Source organism: Physeter macrocephalus, chromosome 3 (genome assembly GCF_002837175.3).
Source record: "Physeter macrocephalus isolate SW-GA chromosome 3, ASM283717v5, whole genome shotgun sequence".
Taxonomy (NCBI): domain Eukaryota; kingdom Metazoa; phylum Chordata; class Mammalia; order Artiodactyla; family Physeteridae; genus Physeter; species Physeter macrocephalus.
This window is the reverse complement of record NC_041216.1, coordinates 23,104,325-23,120,619: the sequence shown is the minus strand read 5'-3', so window position 1 is coordinate 23,120,619 and position 16,295 is coordinate 23,104,325. Positions and strand designations below refer to the sequence as shown.

At 45.5% G+C, this 16,295-nt stretch overlaps 1 protein-coding gene across 1 annotated transcript; it reads left to right on the top strand.

Annotated features, from left to right (window-relative positions):
• Positions 1-3,698: 3,698 nt before the first annotated feature.
• On the top strand, positions 3,699-13,874 carry CFAP107 (cilia and flagella associated protein 107). Its single transcript, XM_007129700.2, has 4 exons — positions 3,699-4,019; positions 8,622-8,735; positions 12,072-12,249; positions 13,469-13,874. The coding sequence occupies exons 1-4, from the start codon at positions 3,906-3,908 to the stop codon at positions 13,651-13,653; spliced, it is 591 nt and encodes a 196-aa protein (XP_007129762.2). The 5' UTR covers positions 3,699-3,905; the 3' UTR covers positions 13,654-13,874.
• The last annotated feature ends 2,421 nt before the right edge of the window (positions 13,875-16,295 follow it).

Here is a 16,295-nt window from a genome sequence, read left to right as displayed (position 1 = left end):
CAGTGGCTTATGACAGTAAAGGTCTATTTCCTGCTCACTTACCTATTACATGACCCTCAAAGGTCAGCGACAGCTCTGCTCCACGTTCGCCTACTCCTGGATACAGGTTCTATTTGAAATATCTCCAGTCTCATGGCAGAGGGAAAAAGAACACGGCAAGTCACACACTGGCTCCCCAAGCTTCTGCTCAGAAGTGATGCTCACCTTTTCTGCTCACCTTTCGTTGGCCAGAGCAAGTCCTGTGACCAAGCTTGATGTTGACAGAGCAGGGAAGCATAATCCTCCCCGGAGAGGGGCGACACTTTTGGACAGTATTACAGCTTTCCACACTCTCATTCATAATATTTTCATTTCCATTCTACTTAAAAATTAATTTTAAATTATGTAAGTGATACACAAATATATTCTCCTTTTATTTATTTATTTATTTTGGCCGTGCCACGTGGCTTGTGGGATCTTACTTCCCAGACCGAGGAGAGAACATGCGTCCTCAGCAGTGAAAGCGCAGAGTCCCAACCACTGGACCACCAGGGAATTCCCTTTTTTTAAAAAAAATTCTCCTTTTAGAGATAAGGCTAAAGTCCCTTTTGACCACCCTCCCTCAATTCTATTCCTTTTCATCTGGATTCATCCACTGTTACCTTTTTTAGCGGGGGGAGGGTAGGTTTTCCAACCCTTCAAAACCTGTTTCTATGCTTTCACATATGCAGATATGTACCCACAGAAAATATAGAGTATTATTTTGCGGGATGACTTTGACGTATATTGTATATAACAGATACTATTCTGCACATGTTGTGCCACTTGAGATTTTTTTCACTCAGCAACGTATCTTAGAAATCTAGCCTAGTAAACAGCATAGATATATCTTGCTCTTTTTAGCTACTGCATGGTATTCCATGGTATGGCATATTGCAATTCTTAGCCATTCCCTAGTGCTGGACACATTTAGTCTCTTTCCAGTTTTTCACAAACAATTCTGTAGTGAACATTTCTGCACATGCCCCCTTCTGCACTTGTGATTCTCTGTGATAGATTCAAGAAGGACTTTTGACCCTGCACAATTTTACATGTGGATAGATGCTACCGGGAAGCCTGTCCCCTTCCCTTTTTTTCCTAGCAGGTCTCAGCTTTGGGGGAAGTAGTTGGATCGTAACCACCAATCCCCAAGGCAAAAAGAAAATTGATTTTGGCTTGACAACTGGTCGAGTGGGATGGAGTTGGCTGGCAGGTCTGTATTTGAAAGGGAAAATTTCTTAACTCAAATGAACCTTTCCAAGAACCAGCTGAGGAGTTTGGGCAGGCTGCAATATTACTGGTGTGTAGCCTCTAACATCCTTGTCTCCATCTAACAAAGCAAAGGATTCCAGAGTCAGCAGATTGTCTCCTCGTTCCCAGGTTGCCAAGGCTTGCTCTTGGCTAGAACACCCCTGCTCCAACATTGCAGCTGGTTTCTTGCAAATTGCTGTGCAAGGTTGAATCGATTAAGGCAGTGCCTGGGGCTCAGTTTTCAAAGCACTTATTGTAGGAAAAACCCCACAAGAGTCTGACCTCCTTACAGTGAAACAACTCCCTGCTATGTCATCACCAAAGGGTAAAACAGTTTTAATTTTAACTTGAAGAGACACATTCTGGGTTTGTTATTGCTGCTTGTGCAAAGCCGCTTCTGCAAAGCCGCTTCCGGGAGGCAGAGTGATGGAGGACACATGGTCTGGAATCAATTAGAGGCCCAATATTTACTTAACCTCCTAGTCCCTCAGTTTTCTTGCCTTGAAATGGGGATAATCATATTGAATGCATAGGGGTGTTTGTGTAAAGCAGGCTGAATCGATGTAAGTTGTGATTAGGCATCTGCTGTTCAACAGATACAGTTACAGAGGTGCTGGTTATCAGACTCACAGCATATCCTCTGATGGGGATAACAAGCTGCTTTTGTGTTCAGGAATCCCCTCTTCAAAGAGAATCTAGAATTGTTCCCTTTGGGATATTTCTGCCCCAATTTCCCAAATTTACTCCTCTAATATAGGGGAAGGAATGGATTTGGTTATTAAAATAAACTTGGTTTAGGCACGAAGGGAAGAGAGGGTTGAACATTTATTGATCCTTTATATGTGATAGACATTTTATGAAGTGCTTTGTAGGTGACATTTCACTGAATTCTCATAATCTTCTCTTATGAAGTACATGATATTTACTCCCAATTTACAGATTAGGAAACCAAGGCTGGCTTAACCCAGGAACTTGGCCAAAGTGAAACAGCTGGGAAGAGGTGGGACTGGAAGTGGAAGCCAAGTTTGCCTGAGTACCCAGCAACCCCCCACCCCATCCCGTTCCTTGTGCAATAACTCAAAGCTGATTGCCCACCTTTAAGAAGTATTTCTAGGATGTACTAGACCAGGAGAAGAGAAGTCAATTCATTATCCATCTTTGAGTTCTCACCATAGAAGGGTGCCACCTTCTGTGGAACTAGATCCTCGTCCTATGGGCACAGAGTCTGCTGTAGCTCCTCCAGTGTGGTGCTGAGCACACAGTATTGTGATTATTCAATGACCAAAAGTGTCTGCTCCTAAACTAGATTAAAGTGATCCCCAGTTTCTAAAATGCACAGGTGATTGGAAAAGCAAGTGACAATCATCTCTGATGGAAGATAATATCATCCTAGACTTTACCATTTAGTTTTTCAGATACCAGGCATACAAGAAGAGAAGCGCTAGCAACAGAAACCCACAGAAACAACAGTTAAAAAAAAAAGGAAGTCATTGTAAAATAGCTCTGTTTATTATGTAGATAAAATAGCTGTGCTGAGAATTTCCTAAGATGATTGAATGATTAAGTATTAAAAAGTATTTTATACTTTTCAACATAACTTATCTTTATATACTTTTAAAATATCTTTTGGGCAAAATCCTTAAACCATAAAATATTGACACAGTAGAGGTGATCAACAATGCCACATTTTGGTTCTCTAAAAAGACTGATAAAATTGGTCAATATCTGATGAGACCAATAAAGAAGAAAAGGAAGAAGCACAAAGAGTAAATACTAGGAATAAAAAGGGGCTTCAGCACAGATCCTAGAGATATTAAAAAGATGATAAGAGGACGTTATGAACAACGTATGACCCCAAATTTGAAATTTAGATGCAATGTGTAAATTCCTAGAAAAATACAACTCACCAAACTCACAAAAAAGGAAAGAGAAAAATCTGATTAGTTTTGTAACTAATAAAAGATATTAAGCCTACAATGAAAAGCCTTCAAACAAAGACAAACAAAAGAGAAATCTCCTGGCCCTGATGCCTTGACTTATTTAATATTCAGGGATGAAATACATTAATCTTATGTAAACTTTCCTAGAGAATATAAAAAGTAGGTATATTCTTTCTATGAGGTTAAATTAATCTTTTTAAAATTTTTATTTATTTATTTTCTTATTAGTCATCCATTTTGTACACATCAGTGTATACATGTGAATCCCAGTCGCCCAATTCATCACACCACAACCCCCATCCCCTGCTGCTTTCCCCCCTTGGTGTCCATACGTTTTTTTCTTTACTTCTGTGTCTCAATTTCTGCTCTTTTGCTGTTGGCTTGATTTGCTTTTGTGGTGTCAGTTTTGCTCCTGAAGAATCAGCTGCCCCCTTAAGGAGAGTATACTCAGAGTCTATCACCATGGAGACAGTCAACAGTAAGGAATCCAAGATCACATCACCTTTCCCTGGAGGCTGAAAGTGGACTCTCAGGGCCCTTTTATTCTGTGAAGTTAGTAGAGTTTCATCTACTACCACTCCTTTTGACTGATGAAAAGAAAAAAAAGGCATCCCAAACTCAGCAACTTCATAACATCTCCCACCCCCGAAACCTTAAACTGTGTTAAGTCAAAGAAGCTTGGGGCAAATCCTTACCATGCAGTTTCTTACTGCAGTAAGTCCAGAGTCATTCTCCACTCCAAGCTGGAAGATTGAGGCCAAGTATTCAACCAGAGTGCTCACTGGAAACTGGTTGGAGGAGAGGAGGAAGGTAAGAAAAGAGAAGGTGGATAGAGGGCTCAGCGGGAGACCTGGCAGGAAGAAGGAGGAGTTAGGGCATTATTATTTTCAAAGGGCCATAGGCAACTGCATCTTAAGAAGGTGGCACTGTGCAATACATAGAGGAGTTACGTTCAAGCAATCATCAAGGTCCCTATTACATCTTGAAAACATCATAACACAGGTGTCAATATGGTTGTTCCTTGCAGTTCTATATTCAGTGGAGTGTTTCTAGGCATCCAGTGCTCCCTGTCCCTAATTCCACTGCACCTTGATTTGAAGAATGTCTGCTCTCCCTGGGCTGGCCCTTCCCAGAATGTGTTACCTGCCAAGTCAGGCTTGACACTCTTTGTGTTGATGTCCAGGGATGAACTGCTGTTCTCTGGCACCTGTCATGCAAACTTGCCCTGCCTGTGCATTTCAGCTTTCACTTTCAAAACAGAACAAATGGGCTTTTGGTGTTCCCATGTACCTTAAAGGTCATCACAAAATACTTTGCCTGAATTGGCCTACTTAAAATAGAATATCTTCATTCGTGGCAATCAAGGCTGACCCACTTAAATTTCTGCAGAGACGTCTAGACATCCTCATGTCTTCTTGGAAAATAGGCAAGGGAAAGAGGGTGAGATAGAATTGGCAGCTTTGATGCAAGTGCGGGGAAGGTTGATGGTGATTTCTGAGAACTGGAAAAGGCTGTTTTCATGGGGGAACATTAACATTTACCACCCCTCTGGCCAGATGTGGCTTTTGGCCATTTTTAGCTCTGACTGCACTTGGCTTTGTTTGGGGAGTAGGGGTGTGTATTCCAAGGGCAAAAAGGAGTGGGTGAGCAATCCCTTCAGGCTCCTGTGGGCAAGGCAGTACCCAGGGATATTATGGACTGGTCCAACACCTAGAGGAGATTGCATAAAGAGAGCAGAGTTGGAGTGATGTCAGAAAGATGGCAGACTAAGAAGCTCCAGGTTCCTTGTTCTCCCATGGAAACACTTAAAAAGCAACTATAGCCTAACTGAAACAACTATATGGGAGCTCTGCAAAACAAAGGTCTATAGCAAAAAATCAAATGCCCAGTAGAAAAAGCCACATTCAAAATAGTAGGAGATTCCATGGCATTTTTACTTGCCCTTTCTGCATTCCCTCTCCAGCACAGTGTGGTGCAGTGTGGGGAAAGCAGTGGCTCAGCTCCCAGTTCCCTGCCTGGAACCCAGAAGGAGTGGAGCAACATTGTAACCTGTCTGGAAGCTGCCTGAGGGATTGGTCTCTGTTCTGCCTAACTCAAGGGACCAGACAGGGAAAAGTGGGTAGTTCATATTTTAGGCTAGGAAGAGCTTGAAAAGCAGCAGTGGTCACAGTTAATGAAAGCTGCCAGGGGACTACAAATCTGCAAATGTCTGGGGGCAAGAAATTATAGGTAGAGGAATGCAACAGAACATCTAAGGCTCTGAGAAGAAGTCAGGGAGAGACGCCTCAGATAATTAAGGCATTTTAAAGCAGCCATGTACACAGGGGAAATAAAAAGCATGCGCACGTACACACACTCTCTCTCTCTCTCTTACACACACACACACACACACACACACACAGGCCTAAGGAGGATGCATGCTCATGTTCAGAAAAGTCCTGAGAAGAACTTAAACCTTCATACCTGGCTGATTCCAAGGCTCAGAACATGCCCTGCTACTTAGCGGAGAATTTTCCTTGAGTGGAGCCAGTCTGCAAAGACTAGGAGAGATGGCTGTTTTTTTCAAGTGCTCAGTGTTCAACAAAAAAAAATCATAAGGCATACAAAGAAACAGGAAAAGATGGCCGACTAAAAGGAAGAAAATAAAGTGGCAGAAATGGTCCCTGAAGAAGCACAGGCAATGGAAGTACCAGAGAAAAACTTTAAAAAACCTGTCTTAGGGGCTTCCCTGGTGGTGCAGTCGTTAAGAATTCACCTGCCAATGCAGGGGACACGGGTTTGATCCCTGGTTCGGGAATATCCCACATGCTGCGGAGCAACTAAGCCCATGTGCCACAACTACTGAGCCTGTGTGCCACAACTACTGAAGCCCGCATGCCTAGAGCCCATGCTCCTCAACAAGAGAAGCCACCACAATGAGAAGCCTGAGCACCTCAACGAAGAGTAGCTCCTGCTGGACGCAACTAGAGAAAGCCCACGCACAGCAACTGAGACCCAACACAACCAAAAATAAATAAATAAATAAATTTAAAAGAATTTAAAAAAACCCCACCTGTCTTAAACATGCTTAAAGATCTAAAAGAAAATATGGACAAAGAATTAAAGGAAATTGGGAAAATAATATACAAGCAAAATGAGAATATTAATGAAAGATAGAAATTATAAAAAGAAACCAAACAAAAATAATGGAATTGAAAAACACAGTAACTAAATTGAAAAAAAAATTCACTAGAGACATTCAACAGTGGATTTGAACAGGCAGAAGAAAAAAATCAGAGAACTTGAAGACAGATCATTTGAAATTACTGAGTCTAGGGATCAAAAAAAAAATTGAATAAGAAAAGTGAACAGATCCCAAGGACTTATGGGACATCATCAAGCCGACCAGTATACAGATTATGGGATAAAAGAGAGAGAGAAAGGGGAAGAGAGATTATTTGAAGAAATAATGGCTGAAAACTTCCCAGACTGGAAGAAAAGATATGGATCTACAAATCCAAGAAGCTCAATGAAGATCAAATAAAATAAATCCCCAAAGAGACCCACACAGAGACAATTATAATCAAACTGTTGAAAGTCAAAGAAAAAGAGATCATCTCTAAAGAAGCAAGAGAAAAATGAATCATCACATACAAGGGAACCCTAATAAGATTATCATTAGATTTCTCCAAAGAAACCTTGCAGGTCATAAGGCAGTGGAGTGATATATTTAAAGGGCTCAAAAACAGTAACAACAAAAAACCCCCACCCCACTATCAACTGAGAATACTGTTTTAGCCAGCAAAACTCTACTTCAAAAATGGAGAAATTAAAACATTCCCAGATAAACAAAAGCTGAGGGAGTTCATTAACACTAGGAATGCCCTACAAAAAATGCTGATGGGAGTCCTTGAAGTTGAAATGGAGAAATGCTAGACAGTAACTTGAAGCCATATGAAAATATAAAGACCTCTGGTAAAGATAAATACACAGACAAATATAAAACCCATTATTATTATAATTTTGGTTTGTAATTCCACTATTTTCTACATGATTAAAAAACCCAAGTGTATAAAAATAATTATAAATCCATGTTAATGCATACACGGTAGATCAAGATGTAATTTGTGACATCAGTAACATAAAATGGGAGAGGGCAGAGCTGTAAAGGAGTGGAGTTTTTATTAATGAGTTAAGGCAAGTTAGTATCAATTTAAAATAGATTGTTACAAAGCACAGCTCACATCATACTCATGCAAAAGAATGAAGTTGGACCCTTACCTCACACCATATTAAAAAATTAATTCAAAATGGATCAAAGACCTAGATACAAGACCTAAAACTATAATACTCTTAGAAGAAAACATAGAAGAAAAGCTGCATGACCTTGAATTTAGCAGTGATTTCTTGGATATGACACCCAAAACATAGGCAACAAGAGAAAAAAATAGATAGATTGGACTTCATCAAAATTAAAAGCTTTATGCATCAAAGAACTCTATCAACACTATCAACAGAGTGAAAGCAGGATCTTGAAGAGAGATATTCGCACATTCATGTTCTCAGCAGCCTTATACACAGGAACTGAAAGGTAGATGTAATCCAATGATGAATGAATGGATAAGCAAAATGGAGCATGTACATACAATGGAATATTACTCAGTCTTTAAAAGAAAATTATGACACATGCTACCATGTAGATAAAACTTGAAGACACTATGCTAAGTGAAATAAGTCAGTCACCAAAAGACAAATACCGTATACTTCCACTTATCTGAGGTACACAGAGTAGTCAAATTCATAGAGACAGAAAGTAGAAGATGGTTGCCAGGGGCTGAGGGAGGGGAGATTGGGGAGTAGTTGCTTAATGGGGACAGAGTTTCAGTTTGAGAGGATGAAAAAGTCCTGGAAATGGAGGGTGGTAGTGGTTGCACAACAGTGTTAATGTACTTAATGCCACTGAACCACACACTTAAAAATAGTTAAAATAGTACCTTTTATTATGCATATTTTACCACAATGAATTTCAAAAAAAAATCAACCACAAAAATGTAATATAATGGGGGAAAGAAAGAGTAGAGTTGGGAAGAGTGAGGAACAAAGGAGAAAAAGAAAAGGAGGAGTCAGGCAGGAGGGAGGAGCAGGGAGAGAGAGGAGAGAACAGAAACAGGTGCGACCATGAGATACGGTCAGGTGACACCAAAACAGCTTTCCCAAGGGCTCTTGGGGGGGGGGCGTGCCAAGCCCCTGAGCACACTCCTTTTCAAGTACTGGACGGGAGGGGGCACAATTAAGCCTGTGTTGTGCAGGATGCCCGGGGTCCATATTTACCCTTTTTCTGCCCAGCTTCCAATGGTTGGGAGCTGAGGGGATGCAGCAGAAGTTTGAAAAGGGGCATCACAGTAACTGTCCTGAATATTTGGTCTTTTTCAGTTCACCAAAGCCACTGAGAAAACACCCCAGACCATTTATAGAAAAGAGTATATCCCCTTCCCAGGCCACAGACCGGACCAGATCTCCAGGTGGTACAGCAAGAGGAGAGTTGAGGTAAGAGGGCTCGGGACCCCCCCACTCAGGCCTGACTCCCTCCCAATGCTCAGGAGACACTAACAGCCAGACTCTTTCTAGGCCCATTTCCCTCTTAGAAACTCAGGAGTAACCTCATTAAATACCTTCCCCTTATTTACTGGGTGGACAGATGTCAATCTAATCTCAAGCTGGTAGCATTCCCCTTGGCTGGTATCCCAGCACTTTCCTGGGCCATTTCCCCCATTCCTTCACACTTTTCCAACAGGGTGCAGGCAAAGAATATGGGAAACAAACAAAGGTAAGTGTTCAATTAAGGTGAATGTAGTCAGGAATCACACAAAGTACTCCAAAAGGTAAGTGGCGGTGGTGTTTGAACAGACAGTGTTTGTAGCAGCTATGCCCAAGAGTCCCGTTCTTTTGTATGAAAAGTCAAGGACCGTTCAGTGCACTCTCACTTGTTGGGTGCCTCTTTGTGAGTGTGGCTGTGTTCCAGGCTTTCAGAACAGGGAGCAGGGCACTGCAACCTCAGAACCTGCCTTCCACGCCCAAGACCAGGCATTTGAGACATTTATCAAATTAGGTGAGAGTGTGCCAGAGGCTCAGAGATCCTGGCCCTTCCAGGAACAGGAGAGAAAGCCTCTTCCTATATCAACCCTCATGGGTACTTCCCACCAGGCTCAGCCTGGAGAGAATTAGCTTGTAGGTGCTCACCCACTGGGTGCACAGCTATGCCCTGTCCCCACCACGATCTGGGCGTTCCCCCAAGTTATTTCTTCTGCCAGCCTGCTGCTCATGGAGGTGATTTCTGTCCCCTCACTCCCACCCCATACCTTTGCCTAAATTCAGGGTGGGGGCAGGGAGGCACCGGATGAGGGATGGACATCCTTCAGGATGGAGCATTTTAGAGCTGGAAGGGACCCAAAGGATTGTCCAGCTCAGCACCCTCATTTTCAGATAAAATGTGCCCAAGGGTGGCGAGTGTCTTGTCTGAAGCTGTGTAGCCTGTCGGTAAGGGACTGAACAGGGGGCTGCTCAGCAAATCAAGAAATCAAGCAAAGAGTCTCCTCAGATCCCTTTTTACCACCTGCCAGAGTTGACTCTTCAACTTCTGCATTTGGGGATTCATGTCAGTAGAAACAGTGCCAGATTTTCAGTTCTGTGCTAGCATCCCTGGACCATGATGGCATCTCTGGTTTGTGCTGTCGTATCTGGGTCACACTGCATATGGTCCTCGGACCATGCTGATGCTTTGTACTGCCAACCACTAACATTAGTGTGCACTGAAGACACAAACATTTTAATACAAGGAAGTCAAAATCAGAACCCACGATCCTAACCATCCCCTAACCATCAATGTACATGAGGCATTTAGCCCAGCTCTCAATACACCTTTGGTACCCTTTCTTAAAGACATTTGTTGTCCCATCACAAACCCTGATGAAGGGATAACCACACATACATAGAGTCTGGATAAAATTAAGATACCTCCTCCAACACATACACAAAATAGAAACCAGCAATTGGATATTCTTTCCTAGGGATTCTGTTCAAATAGCCTGTTTGTGTGCTGAGGACACTGGACACAGCATCACTTCCACACGGCTGCTTCAGTTCTGTCAGCTCCTCTGTGTGCTTCATCCTGTGCTCCCCTACCGGGACAGCCTCCATTTCCATCTCCCTCCCCACTTTACTCTTCTCCCTTTGGCAAATGCTGCAACTGCTCTTCAAATTGACCATGGGTCAATGGAGTTTTTATCCCCTAGGCAGGTGTTTTAATCCTGTTTTTAATTTTCTATATTTTACTTTGATATTTTAGGGGCCTTGCTAATCCTGGAGAGGCTGCCCCTCCCAGGGCTAGCTAATTCCTAGGGACAGTAAACGACTTGCCTGCCATCATGCCTTTCAGATGCAAACCAACCAGTCCAGGGCCCATCCCTCCAATCACCTCCTTTATCCAACGCTCACATGCGAGGCCAATGTTCCTTACTCCAGGGCCAGGCAGTGACAACCAGAGACACCCTGAATTTATTCAAACTGTGCGATCCTACACTTCTCAAACATGCCTACCCTGCTTTGGCCATTCCTTTGCTGGAAAGCACAACGAAGGCTCTGGCCCATGTTCTATCTTCAGTCCCTCTGCCTCCTGACTGACCCTTGCGCTTCCCATGTGGTCCTGTGCGATGTGACATGCCCCCTCCTCTTGGGAATTGTAAGTGATAAACTCTTCTTTCAAAGGCAGTTGTCTCTATGTCTGTCAGCTTTCCGGTGACATGCCCCCTCCTCTTGGGAATTGTAAGTGATAAACTATTCTTTCAAAGGCAGTTGTCTCTATGTCTGTCAGCTTTCCGTACCTGATCAAAACAAACATCTTGTGTACATGGTTAAGATAGCTGAGAACCCCTCCAACTTGCTTTCCCTGACCTTGGAAATATACTCCAGACACCTGGTGATGTGGATCTTGGGAACCCCTGCTTAATGTCTGTTCCCATCCCCCTTTGTCTCCTTCTGGCATTGTGATCTGACTGATTTATGGAACCACCACTTGAAATATTTGGTGCAGACAGTGTTTTTAGGCCAGAGTAGGCACAGACCTCCCCACTACTCCAGACAAGAGGACGAGCATGGAAATCCACATTATCTTCCCTGTAAATCAGCCCAGTCCTCTAGGATTCCCTTTCAGGGCCAAGAGGATTTTCTTAGGAAAAGCACTGATTCAGGCAAACGTCCCAGAGTCGGGAGAACACGGCTTTCTTCTCCCTGTAAATAACTCCCCACCAAAGAAATCACTCCCTGAGTTGCCAGCTGAGGGAGACATAAATCCTTTGCAGGAGAAGGCAATTTATGGAGCATTCTCTGACTCTTCCCATAGCAACTGATTGAAATAGAAGGTGCAGACGTCAGGCTCGGCATTTAACATCTTTCACTTGCCATGGAAATCGGCACTTGGAAGGATGAGACTTGAGACAAATCAAAGGGGGTAATTTCAGATCACAAGGGCATGCAATGAGATGGCTCGGACTCTCCCTATTCAGCTGGGTATCCTGACTTTCATTTTAATGCATCCCCCTAGCTCGTTCTCGGGATGAGTTGTCTTGGCACAGGCTGGGAGCTCCTCACACAGAGAACTGACTGCAGCTGAGGTGGGATGTGTGTTTGAAGGTGAACTGCGTCATGGTGGGCAGACGAGTGTGTTTCCTGCTGGTGGCTCCCAGGGCTCAGGCAGCCACACTCACATGGGGGTCCCCTCTCCATCAGCACCACAGATCTCCATGGCGGGCAGATTCTGTCTCCGGCCACAGCCAGGTGGATGCCTTCCTCTGATTGGTAACATGTGCCCTGTGTCTGTCCTTCCAGGGGCTCCCGTACAAACACCTGATCACCCACCACCAGGAGCCCTCGCGCCACCATCTGATCAGCATGTACGACGACCATTACAACCGGCATAGCTATAACCCAGGCTTGCCCCAGCTCCGCACGTGGAATAGACATAAGTTGCTGTGGCTCCCAGAGAAAGCTGACTTCCCCCTTCTTGGTATTTTTATAATTCGGGATCACCCCCTTTATTGGGCTCTAAAGGGTTCATAACTGCATAGGGCTGAGGTGTGCCCACCTGGTGCGGAAGAACCTCACAGGTGACTCGGACTCCAGAAGAGCATTAGAATGAGAAGATAGGGAAAGAGTCCTATTTACCCTCCAGGCCACCTGCCCTCTCCCTGTGGTGCTGGATGATGTTGCTGTGTGAGGAAGCTCTCACCTGCAGCACCATGTTTACCTGGAGCACAGGTGGTGGGGGGCAGCGTCACTGCACACTCAGATCCATCATCCATTTCATAAATACTGACTGAGTAATCGCCAGGTGCCATGCACTATTGTAGCACCTGGGGACACAGCAGTGACAGATAGGGAGGAATTCCTGCCCTCAGGGAATTGACACCCTCATGAAGAGACACAGAAGACATCATTAATGAATAAGATAACCTAAGATCCAGTACACTGCACCGGGATATGTGGTATGAAGAAAAGAAAACGGGTAGCGGAGAGAAAGTGAGGCAGGTATATTGATTCTCATTTGGATGGGATGACAAAGGATGGTCTTTCTGGAGGAAATAACTGAGTTGAGAAGGAGGGAGCCATGCAGGAATTGGAGGGAACAACATCCCAGGGGAGGCAATAGCGAGTGACAAAGCTGCAAAGCGGGGGTAGAGGAAGTCCAGGTAGGGGCTCATAGGCCACAATAAGGAGTGGGGACTTTGTCCTTCCCTCAGTAACAAGACTTTGCACAGATTGACCAGGAGAGTGCCTTGATTTGATTTACATTTCAAGCTGCCCCTATCCTTTGCACTTATCTTTTTGTGGAGAGTGAGCGGCTTGTCACAGCGCATTACTTTGCAAGGGTTTCTCTCAAGGTCACTCTCGCAAGCTCACGTTGCTCCCTTCCCTACTGGGGTGGGGCAGTTATTATCCAGGAACTGATGGGGCCACCTTCAATCAGGTCATGGGGCTGAATTTTCCAAGGCTTCTCACAGTGCCTGGTCCCTCCTAGGTACGCAGGGAACAGGCCACACCCTGAGGCTCTCGGGGGTTGGCAGGACCACCCCAGCCTCCTTCTCCCCTCTGGTGCATGGCCAGCCTAGCTCCCTGGTACGGCAGCCTGGGAGAACCTGCAGGCTCCAACCAACCATTCTCCTGTCCCATAAACACTGGCCTCCTCCTCTAAGCCCTGTTCACCCAGACTCTGGTTTGCCTTGCAGCTCCCCCTACAAACTACGGACTCTATGAGCAGTTGAAGCAGAGATGGCTCCCATCAACCGAGGCCACCTGGAGGGAGAGCATTTACACTTCTTCCTGCCCCAGACCACCTTCTGGTGCTATGCCTCAGCGGGAGCATGCGATTCCGGGGCCTCCCCCTCGCCTGCAGCCTGTCCCACACTCCTGAGAACTGCCACCCCATCACAGCACAGGTGGAATCCCATGGAGACCCACCACACCGTCGGACCTGCCGGACAGCAGGCGGCTGCAGATACTTCCAGAGTTTTAAATCAGGCCCGTCTGAGTGGCCCTTGGAATCGTGGTCTGTGTTTTATACTTTCCACCCCTCCTCCAAACCCACAGGTTCCTTTCTTTTCCAGCCCACAAATAAAGCCCTTTGACACAAGGAGTGTCATGTACGTGCAGAAGGCAGATTGGAATGTCAAGAGTCACTGGAAGAACCCATAAGTTCCCATATTTCACACAAGGGGAAACTGAGGCCCAGAGAGGTAACATGACTCCAAGTTCTCACAACTCGGTACATATCCTCCAGGAATGTCTGTTGAATGAATGAGTGACATGAGGAATGGGAGTAGAGGAAGGGTGTGGTAGAAGACATAAGAGACAGCTGACATGGAGCCAGCTGGCCTCCTCACGCCTCCTGCACCATCCATTCATCCCACAAACGTCCACTGAGCCGTGGTCAAGGCAGCCTCTCGCCTCACAGCCTTCTGTCCAGCAGGAAAGGGATGTTGAATGCATCCCTTTCCTGAGTTCAGGAGAGGGTGATGTTGGGGCACAGGCTTACAGAAGTGAGGACCTTGGGGGCCAGTAGGTCATAAGGGAGATCACTGGGGTTGTGCTGAACTAAAGGGGTGCATGAGAGCAGTAATGGGGGCATGGAGACATGACCTAGTGCGCGAGGGCTTCCCTGAGGAGGGGACATTCAGGCTGAGACTAGAATGCTGAGAGGGCTGAGCCAGGTGCAGGGACAGGTGGAGAGGGAGCACAGGGTGGCTCAGGCTGCAGGAATGGCATATGTGAGGCTTCGAGTTGGGAAGGAGCTTGGCAGGTTTGTTAAAGGTCCGGAAAGGTGGTGTACTAGTTCTTATTGCTGCTGTAACAAATACCACAAACTCACCGTCCTAAAGTAACACAAGTTTATTCCCTTACAGCTTTAGAGGTGAGAAGTTCACAGCGGATTCTCGGGGCTGTGTTCCCTCTGGAGGCTGTAGGGGTCAATTCTTTCCTTGCCTTTTCCCGCTACCAGGGGACACCTACATTCCTTGGCTCGTGTCCCCTTCCTCCAATTCCAGACCCAGCAGTGTAGCATCTTCTTTCCTCTCTGTCTCCCTAAGGATCCTTCTGATTATGTGAGGCTCACTGGATAACCCAGCGACATCCCCCACCTCAAAATCCTTCATCACAACTGCAAAGTTCCTTTTGAATATAAATGATCATATTCACATGTTCCAGGGATGAGGATGTGAAGATGTGAACACTTTAGGGGAGCACGTATCATCTGCAGCCTGGAGGTCAGGCAGCAGTTCTCTGGGCTCAGTGCATGGTCCATCACTTATCCCTCAATCCATCTCATCCTTTCCAGGCAGCTGAGACGGTGGAGGGACAATGGTTAGGGGTGGAGGTGGGACTGAGTGGATCCCAGAGCCCATGGATGCCCATACGTGGTCAGCGTTCCATGACCTTACACACACACACACACACACACACACACACACAGAGTCTAAAAAGTGGCTAACACTGTAGTGACCGGAAGTAGTTGAGCTGGATTACTAAGCGTTCAAAAGTCAGACGAAAACATTGCTACCAGATTAACAATTGGGCTGCACAACCAATAGCAGTAGCCTGATTGGTGGGGGATTCCCTACCTTCTGAAAATGAGTGGAAAGGAGGGAGGAATCCAGCCAGAGAGGATGTTTTTCCTACATCACTGCCTCACATGGATGCTCAAAGTGAGGCGGCTTAGCATCCCTGGCAGATATGGTGGGTATTTGGGGAGGTGCTTATTAAAACACCAATGTTGGTCCCACCCTCTGAGTTTCTGGATCAGTCGGACTGGGGTGGGCCCAAGAAGTCACTTTTTTTTTTTTGCGGTACGCGGGCCTCTCACTGTTGTGGCCTGTCCCGTTGCGGAGCGCAGGCTCCGGACGCGCAGGCTCAGCGGCCATGGCTCACGGGCCCAGCCGCTCCGTGGCACGTGGGATCTTCCCGGACCGGGGCACGAACCCGTGTCCCCTGCATCGGCAGGCGGACTCTCAACCACTGCGCCACCAGGGAAGCCCAAGAAGTCACTTTTAGAACAAGTTCTCAGGTGACGCTGATGCTGCCGGTCTGGGGACCCCACATTGGGAACCACTGTAGTAGGTGGTGCTACTCCACTTTTATTTTACCTGTGCGGGCTTTGGAATAACATTCTGCAGAGAAAACAACATGGTAAACATCTGAACCTCATGTTCTTTCACGCTTCCTCCTGTAAGAGAGGAGCCTAAGACTCCAGTATTTTATTACAAGGCTTAAAGTGGGCAGCGCACTGTCGGGTGCTGGAACAGCATAGGGCGGTATTCAAGAGCACTGACAAACAGAGCTTCCAGTTCTACCGCTTACCGGCTGGGTGCCTTGGAAGAAGTTACTGCTCCTCTCTGAATCTATCTGTCTCTCTATTGAATGGGTACCATATAATCTCTAACTCAGATAAAAACACTGAGTCCCAATATCAAAAAACCAAACAACCCAATCCAAAAATGGGCAGAAGACCTAAATAGACATTTTCTAAAGAAGACATACAGATTGCCAACAAACACATTAAAG